Genomic DNA, 8,632 nt, shown 5'->3' on the forward strand with positions numbered 1-8,632 from the left:
CTATAATGTGCATGCCTGAGTGTGTTCCCTCAGAACATGGGGGGAAGGGAGAGAGCGCGCGCGTGTGTGCATGGGCATGTATTTATGCCAGATTGTGTGTTATCTCAGAGCATGATCAAGATGCTGCCTTGGAAGTAGGTGTGTCTGCATGTTATCTTGAATCATGAGGCATGTGAATGTATTTGTAATTTCAGACTCTAATGTGTATGTCTGTGTGTGTTCCCTTGCAACATAGGGAGTGAGTGTTTGTGTGTGTGATAGAGGAACACAGGCAGTGTGTCAGAGTGGCCTAGAGCACAGGCAGTGCTTGTGCCTCTTCCCTCAGGATGTGGGGAGTGGGTGATCTCTAAGCATGTGTGTGCATGTGCTATAGGGGAGCACAGACACTGTCAGCACGGAAAGCACATGTCTCTGTTATCTCAGGATATGGGGGGTGTGTGTGTGTGTTATCTCTCTAAATATAAGCATGTGTACCAGCCACATGAGAGCTCAGGCAGTGTATCCCAGTGGGGCCAGAGCACAGGTGGCGCATGTGCCCACTCCCTTAGAGTAGTTATGGCGTGTGTGTGATCTCTGAACACCTATGTGTGTGTGCCAGCCCTGGGGGAGCACAGAGTATTTAGGCATGTCTGTGTGTGTGAGAGAGATTTCTAAACACATGGGTGTCGTGTGCCAGCCCTGGGGAAGCACAGACTATTTACGGTGTGTGTGATCTCTAAACATGTATGTGTATGTGCCAGGCTTAGGGGAGCAGCGTATCTATGGGGGGTGTAGAGTATTTATGGGGGGGGCAGCGTGTGTGTGTGTGTGTGTGTGTGTGTGAGAGAGAGAGAGAGAGATCTCTGAACATGTACGTGTGCGCCAGCCTCGGGGGAGCACAGAGTATATGCAGTGTATGTCTGAGAGCGAGAGATCTGTAAACCCGCAGGAGTGCGTGTACAGCCGCGGGGAGCCAGGCCGTGCGTGAGCGTGGGGCGTAGCAGCGCCCTCCCAGCGCACCCCGCCCAGCCGGGCCGGGCCGGCCCTGCCTGCGGTGACGCAGCGGGCAGGCGGGGCAGGTGCCGGGCTGGCTCCATATAGCGCGGCGCGGAGGTCGAAGGCGGCAGAACAGAGCGCAGCAGAGCAGAGCAGAAGCTGGTGGCGATGACGATGACACGGGGCGAGTGGCGCTGGGCGGCGCTGGCGCTGCTGTTGCTGGCTGCGGTGGCGGCGGCCGGGACCAGGGAGGGCGGACGGCGGCCGCGGCTGCTGGGCGGGCTGGAGGATGCGAACGAGAACGACGAGGGCGTGCAGCGGGCGCTGCAGTTCGCCATGAGCGAGTACAACAAGGCCAGCAACGACAAGTACAGCAGCCGCGTCGCCCGCGTCGTGCGCGCCCAGAAGCAGGTCGGTGCCCCCTCCCCGCCGCGCTCCCCCGAGACGGGCCTGGCAGCCCCCAAGCCCCAAGCGGGACCCCCGCCCTGCACCCCCGGGCCCGCCAGCTGCTTAGAGGGAGCCTCGCCTCGCCCCCCGCTGGCCGTGGCCGCGGGGACTCACCGCTCCGCGCCGGGGGAGGAAGAGGGGCCTGCGCCTGCCTCGGGCTGGGGCTCGGGGCCCTGCCTTGCTGCTCGCCCCACTGCGGGATCGCCGCCCCCGGCCCCGCAGCCTCCCGCTGGGCCCGGGGCGCGCCTGTTGACAGTCTAGTTGCAATGGGAAGCGATTGTGACGTAACAGGAATAATAAATACTAAATAATTAATACTATTACTAATAAATAAATGATTAACAGTAGGATTAGTTATCAATAATTTATAATAGTAGAAGGAATGGTAATGATAATCAGGGATCCCAGTTTTCTCTGATTTAAAAAAATCTGCAATGTTTTGGTTAAAAAAAAAAAAGTAACCCCAAATCCACATTTTCCCATGACCAGAATCAAACACCACTATATATCTAGGTACTATAGATAGATAGAGAGAGAATAGATCTTTCTCACTCTAGATATATATGTGTGTGTGTATATCTCTGTGTATATGTATATATACACAGGAGAGAGAGCTATGTATTAGTGGTGTTTCATTTTAATCACGGAAAAATGTAGATTTTGGGTTACTTGGTTTAACCCCAAAATTGGAGATATTTTTTGATCAGAGAAAACCTGGATCCCTGGTGATGATGATTGTAATAAAAATAGTAGTAATGATAACAGTAATAGTGGTAGGAATAGTAGTGATAATCATTGTAATAAGTAGAGCCGTAGTAATAAGTAATAGTGATAAATGTAATGCTACTAAGGAATACTATCAACAATAACATTATCACTGTTGTTCTTTTAGATTTCTGTCCCAGTCTATCTCAAAAGGCTCAGAGCAGCTTATAGAATATGGTCAACAGCAGCAGTGGATACCCCAAGGCTACAAAACTTCACCCCACCCTTGTCACCCTTAAGAGCAAGCCCACTGGGCAAATTTCTGCCCCCCCTTTCCATTCACATTTAGGTGTATGGGCTCTGTGCTGTCACCTGGACAGTTTCGGCCCTCTCTCTCGTGTTTAATGCTTGCTGCACCTTGTTAAAAATGGCCTCCGGAATTTGCAGCTGCGAAATGGAGGGACCCAGGTCTCCAAAACGCCAGCTGAGCCAAGAAGTGTGTGTGTGGGGGGGCTTTACCAGCCCAGAGTACTCCTGGTTTTTTCCCCTTTCCTCCCTTCTCCCTCCCCTGCTTGCCACCTACATCTCCTTACCGAAGAGTTTGCAGCATACTTGGCCTGTGTATTACGCTCGCTTCGGTTGGTGCTCAAGCTGCTTTTCACGAGGGTGTTCTGCCTTGTGCATTTTTATTAATCCTCATCTCATCAGTTGCTTTTCTTCTAACCCATTTTTTTTCCTCCCTGCACACATTTGTCTCAAAATCTAAAGGCATCTAGCTGATCAAACCTGGCACCCTGGCTGAGAATCGCTGCTTTAAATGGAAGGAAGGAGCTGTGGTTTGAGGATGCAGGACTTTGAAACTCAAGTTGGCCAGGCCTGTGGAGGATCTTGGTTGTTACATAATATGGAACAGGCAGTGCCCAAAGATGGGGGTTGGGGGAGAGGCTGTACTGTGCTAGACTGTATAGAGAGGCAGTACTGCCAGTCGGAGAAGGCAAGACATGGGAAGGGAGGGTGGAAAGCATGCAACATACTCGTAAAGTGACTGGAGACATGGCAGGCACGTGGCTTAAGTCTGGTGCTGTCCTAGCATACAGGGGTGCTGTGGCAGAGCAGTTAAGGTGCCTTGATATGGCTCCAGAGGTGGGAGCTTGCACCCAGCTGCAAGTGAGTACCTAGTCACCCTTGCACTCACTTGGGCTGGACAGTGGCTGAATATGATGCTGCCACATCACTTGCCGTTGCATTTCATTTCAACCATGCTAAACCAGTAGGCTGTCTGGCTTAGGGAGACACTTCATCATGATGCTCCCTCTCCATCAATGTACAGCTTCTGAGATGCTCTTCTGCTTTCAGTTCCCCTTCACTAGCACTCAAAGTAATCTCTCCTCAACTGCCCTTTACCCATAGCTTTTCCTTAATTTTTAGTGGCTATTTTTAACTATTCACAGTTGCCCTTTCACGTGGCTCGCCTAAGCAGTTTTCTCCTCACATCTGGTAGTGCTTGTGACCCCAATTTATCAAGCACTGAACATTTATTTCATTGCAGTCCCCTCCCCAGCATCGATATATGACTTTTCGTGGGGAGGTAGAGGGTCAGAAACCCTGCAATATCAAGTTTTACAGCCTCGGAACCTGGAGTAGTGACTCTATAAAACTGAGCTTTCAGGTTAAAAATAAAAATTTCTGTAGCTTCCAGCCGTTTATAGTCATGCAAAGAAGTTTGAGAAGATGACCTCAGCAGGCGAACAAAATGCCACTAAATTCAATCTCTTTCTTTTCTGAAATTCATGGTTTTGGGAGGCCCAACTCATGGTTTTTGAATAGTGATAATTTCAGTTGCTGAATTGATGGCTGCCCTACATAAGTAGTTTGCTTTATTTCTTTCTTAACTAACTGACTGGTTCAGAAAGATGTGCCATGCCAGATATGGACAATCACTTTGACCTCATTGTCATCACAAGGTCTCAAGCTGTCTCACAGCAGATAAGCCTCCTGTAATGCTTTCTGTACTATCTTCCACTGCTGAGAACAAGCCTTTTCCCCTCTCATTTTACAGATTGTGTCTGGAGTCAAGTATATCCTGGATGTTGAGCTTGGCCGGACCACCTGCACAAAGTCAGCAACTGATCTTCAGAGCTGTGCATTCCATAAAGAACCAGCGATGGCAAAGGTATGTTTATAAAAATGGTTGGGAGCTGCCCAGGTCTTTACGAAGCTGTACACTAAAAATACTGTCTGGGATACTGTTCGCATCTTGTATAATAGAATTAGCCCCATATTGGAATAAACCTCCTGAAGGCATTGTACTCTGTGTACACTTCTGCGTTTTTCTGCTTCTTATTAGCACTTTGCTTTTTAAAATTAGTTGCTTATTAGCATCCAAGTATTAAATCATAGTTGTATGTGTGAGTTTTTGCTCCAACCAGCTGTTAGAATTAACGAGTAAAAATACAAAGTGCAGAAAACATGCAGATTGTTTTTTTGATGGGATTCTGCATGGGTTTATTTTTTACTTGGCTCTTGAGGCTTTGTTGCCTCTTGTTAGAATCCAAAGTGGTTTGTCTGATGTTTGTTTGTTTGTTTATTTATTTATTTATTTATTTTTTTGAATGTTGAAAACTTGTGGTATTGTGGTGGTGGTGTTATTATCATCTGTATGCCACACATGGGAATAAAAGGCCCTATTCTAATAGGCCTGTCTCTATTGGGCAGGACACATCAAGGGTGGGGGAAGAAGGAAGTGCTCTTCTTTGTCATTGTATGATGGAGAACTGAGGAACAGACAGCCCACACCCACTGATTTCAGTGGGAATTGGGTGCTTAAATAGGTCTTTGGAGATCAGGACTTCATGCTAAGTGACTTGCCTGAGGGCATACAGGGGGTCTATGGCAGAACCAAGATCTTAACATCAGATGCTCTGGGTCTCCATTCTGTACCCAGACCCCAAAGCCCTTTTCTGGTCAGTTCAGTTTGTTTAATGGCACTTTTTAATAAACTTGATGTAGAAACTGATAAATAAACCATTGCCATTGGCCACTTCGTAAGGAAGGAGTGGATAACTGACAGTGGGGAGCAGGTGTTTTCACAGAAGCCCCAGTTCCTAGCACAGGCATGATCAAATTCAGTGGGGAGCTTTGATTCTAGATTGATTCCTTAATGGTTTGGCTAGCTTTTGGAACTCCACCACTAAGCGCACACGTCCCTAGTTGAATCAGAATCCAGCTTCCTTTTAACAGGACAGCATCCTCAGCATTAATAGCTTGCTTTATGCTGAAGGGGCTGGAATATCAGATGGGCCTGGGCGCACACCTGTATTTGTGAATGCTCAAAGTAGCTGTAACACTATATGCAAATGACGACTATTTGCCTGAATCCAAGATGTCTGCAAATTGAAGATGACCTCCCAATAATCATAGTCTATACACGGAAAATTAAAAAAAATTGTTATAATTTTCCATATATAGAATCTGCTTATTAGGGGATTGTCTTTTAAATTTGTCCCTCCCACTGTAGTGGTGGGGAAAGCACAGGTTGGGAGGCAGGCGACCGGATTTTCCTGGCTCCTCCTACCCTGTGCTTGCCCCTCTGCTGCCTATTTTGACCCTCTCTTTCCCCCTGACCGCTCCAGTACCTTCTCCCTCCCATTTTCTTAAACTCATGTCCCTCCCTCCCTTCTAAGTAGGGAATAGCTAGGGGTGCAATGCCTGTCTTTGAATATGATGGGAATGTTGGCAGCTAAGTCCTGTGGAAGTCTATATTAACAAAAGACAAATGTTATCCCACAATGTTTTTCTTGTGAACTGGAAATGCTTTGAAGAGCCATATTTTTCACTTCTGTAATATATGCTGGTGATAAACAAAAAGTGATAGACAATGCATGTGTAGGTTTTAAAACATTCAGTGATTCTGACTCTATTTTAAACTGACTGCTTTTCTTTTCTTTTTTTCTCTACTCAGCACGTCACTTGCAACTTCGTAGTGTTATCTGTTCCATGGCTAAACCAAATTAGCTTACTGAAAAATAACTGCCAATAAGCATCAGTTTGTTCCAGGAGACATCAGCAACTGCTTGTTGGTTTGGGGTGTTGTTTCTTTTTTTCCTTCTTCAGTAAAAGAGCAATAATATGAATTCCCTCTTGTGATGGACTTGCATACATTGCTATTAACTCAAATACTTATAAGTATGCTTGTACTATGCAAGTAAAAATATATAGCTTTCCTTCTGAAGCACAATATAGTCTGAATGTAATTTTCCCCTGATATTACATTTTTGGAACATCTATTTTCATGCTTCTTTTCCCTGCCAAATAAAACAGTAGTCTTAATCCACAACAGCAGAGATTTTTTCCCATGTTTTTCCTTGTTTAATGGTGACTGCTCTAAGAATTAAAAATTGTAATTCCTCAATGCTGGAGTGGGAAGTCACTCTGTGTGTGTGTGTGTGTGTGTGTGTGTGTGTGTGTGTGTGTGTGTGTACGCGCTGTAAACTTATGGAAGAATATATTGTTAACAGAAGGGAGCATCTGCTAGTATAGCCTGGACTAGGGGTGGACAATTATTTTGGCTGGAGGGCCACTTTATGAGTTTGTCTTCTTGTGGACCACATCTCTCTTCCTCTCTTCTCACTCCCCACCCCAGCTCTCCCCACAGTATAGCATACCCCAATCCGCAACCTTCTGGCCCCATCTGCTTCTTACACCAGCCCATGTGCCAGGTGGGCACTGGCATCAGCTGTGGACACTCCCAGCTGTGGATGCTGCTGGCAAGTGGGGATTAGGGTGACTGCTCAGGACCATGGCTGATGCACTGATGTAGCAGTGTCAACTGCAGACCTGGGTCGACGCTCTGATCCCCACCCAGAACCTACTGGCCATGTTAGCAAGCTGATGCTGGTGCTTGGGACATGTCTGTCACAACCCAGCAGCCAGAACCCGTTGGCTCCCCGTGGGCTGGATCCCATTGTTTTGTGGCTGCCTGCCTGTGGGCTGGTTACAATAGTGGGCTGTATCTTGCCCACCTCTGGCCTAGACAGTTTCCTTGCATGGCATGTTGCTGACCAAAGCACTTGTGTTATTTGGTATGAGCAGAGCCACTTGTATCATGGGGTATTGTAGTGAAGTTATGCGTGACCCATTCACCCAGAGCTCAGATTGGACTGGTGCTTGGCGATACATGAATTGTCAGCACCTCTTTCCAGCTGCTTGCTTGTCTCTCAGAATGTCTGCTTTGTGGACAAGTAATGCATCAGCTGTCTTGCGATCCCCTCCACAAGTGTGCAACCCAGGCAGCAATGACTGCATCTGAATTTATGGAGAACCTGGAGCAATGGCTCTTGTGAGCTCCCCCATTCCTCTGGAAGCCGCTAGGCTCCTGGGCATTCTTTGGTTCGGTTCTGGTTGTCCAGTGCAGCTCAGAATCTGTCATTCTGGACCTCTAACGTTGATTCAGTTTATGGGTAATCATGACTTCTGTGACTAGGACTTGATTATGTAGGTGGATTTCCTTTTAAAAGTGTCCCCATTCCATACCTTCCCCATCAGTTCTGCCCCTATGTGCATCAGAGTGCATTACAAACTCCCTAGGAACCTGTATCTGACCTCCACAGGATCATATCCTATGAAATCATTTGGCACTTTCCAGTTTGCACTATGACACCATCCTTCCTGGCAGCTTTTGTGTCTCAGTGTTGCTGATGTTATAGGATGGGGAAGGAACAATGGCTTTGAGAGATTATTAAATTTATGTATAATACAGATTGGGGCGGGGGGGGGGGGGGGCTTTATCAAAGCACAAAGATCCATTTTTCCAGCAACCAGAATGATACACAAACCTTGGCTTCCAAGCCTCTTGACATATGTACAGGAGCAGGTGAGTGGAATGAGGTCAATGGTATTGATTTATTACTTGATAGAGATGATATAGTTCATGATACTGAACAGGTGAGGTGTTAATAAGTATTTCTCTTCTATAGGGTGGGGACAGGGCAATGTATGCTACTAAAGTACTTTCCAGCCATTACTGATTTAAAAAGTATATTCATGTATCCTAAAAGTTTCCTGTGGTTCCATCTGCTCTGGTATGTCAATTCAGACCTAGTCTTGTCAGGCTTGGGGGAATTTCTTCCCCATTGGACCAGAATAAAAAGGCAGTGATGTAGCTAAGTGGGGCAGGGCTCTGCAAAGGGGAGAAGCAACTGTGAGTGACAAAGGGTTTGGGGCACCTATCAAAACATTTTCCTTCTCTTCCTATGGCAAGGTCTGCACCTGTCAAAGTAGACCCTTGGCACTGTGATCCTCAACCTGATGTAAGATGAAGAACAGTGGGAAAAGTCTGTTGCTCAGAATGGCCTGATCCAAAGTGCATTGGAGTCCGTGGAGATTAAAAGATGTCAGTGGTTTTGAGGCCAGGCCTCTGCTGGAAACATGGCTGAGAAACTGCTTTTGCAATGGCATTTGCCAGTGGTCATGCTGGAACCCAAATCAGAATAGATGCCAGTGGTGC

The 8,632-nt window shown here is 47.0% G+C and overlaps 1 protein-coding gene across 1 annotated transcript; it reads left to right on the forward strand.

Annotated features, from left to right (window-relative positions):
- The first annotated feature begins 1,060 nt into the window (after positions 1 to 1,060).
- Positions 1,061 to 6,538, forward strand: LOC102573658 (cystatin). Its single transcript, XM_006268731.4, has 3 exons — positions 1,061 to 1,386; positions 4,187 to 4,300; positions 6,089 to 6,538. Exons 1-3 carry the CDS (start codon positions 1,144 to 1,146, stop codon positions 6,164 to 6,166), a joined length of 435 nt encoding a protein of 144 aa, XP_006268793.1. The 5' UTR covers positions 1,061 to 1,143; the 3' UTR covers positions 6,167 to 6,538.
- The last annotated feature ends 2,094 nt before the right edge of the window (positions 6,539 to 8,632 follow it).

Source organism: Alligator mississippiensis, chromosome 1 (assembly GCF_030867095.1).
Source record: "Alligator mississippiensis isolate rAllMis1 chromosome 1, rAllMis1, whole genome shotgun sequence".
Lineage (NCBI taxonomy): Eukaryota > Metazoa > Chordata > Crocodylia > Alligatoridae > Alligator > Alligator mississippiensis.

Excerpts from the sequence above, each read along its gene's own strand:
- LOC102573658 (XM_006268731.4), top strand. The coding sequence starts at position 1,144 with ATGACGATGACACGGGGCGAGTGGCGCTGGGCGGCGCTGGCGCTGCTG. Across the intron at positions 1,387-4,186 it reads TCGTGCGCGCCCAGAAGCAG|ATTGTGTCTGGAGTCAAGTA; the intron begins GTCGGTGCCCCC and ends CTCATTTTACAG. Across the intron at positions 4,301-6,088 it reads AAGAACCAGCGATGGCAAAG|CACGTCACTTGCAACTTCGT; the intron begins GTATGTTTATAA and ends TTCTCTACTCAG.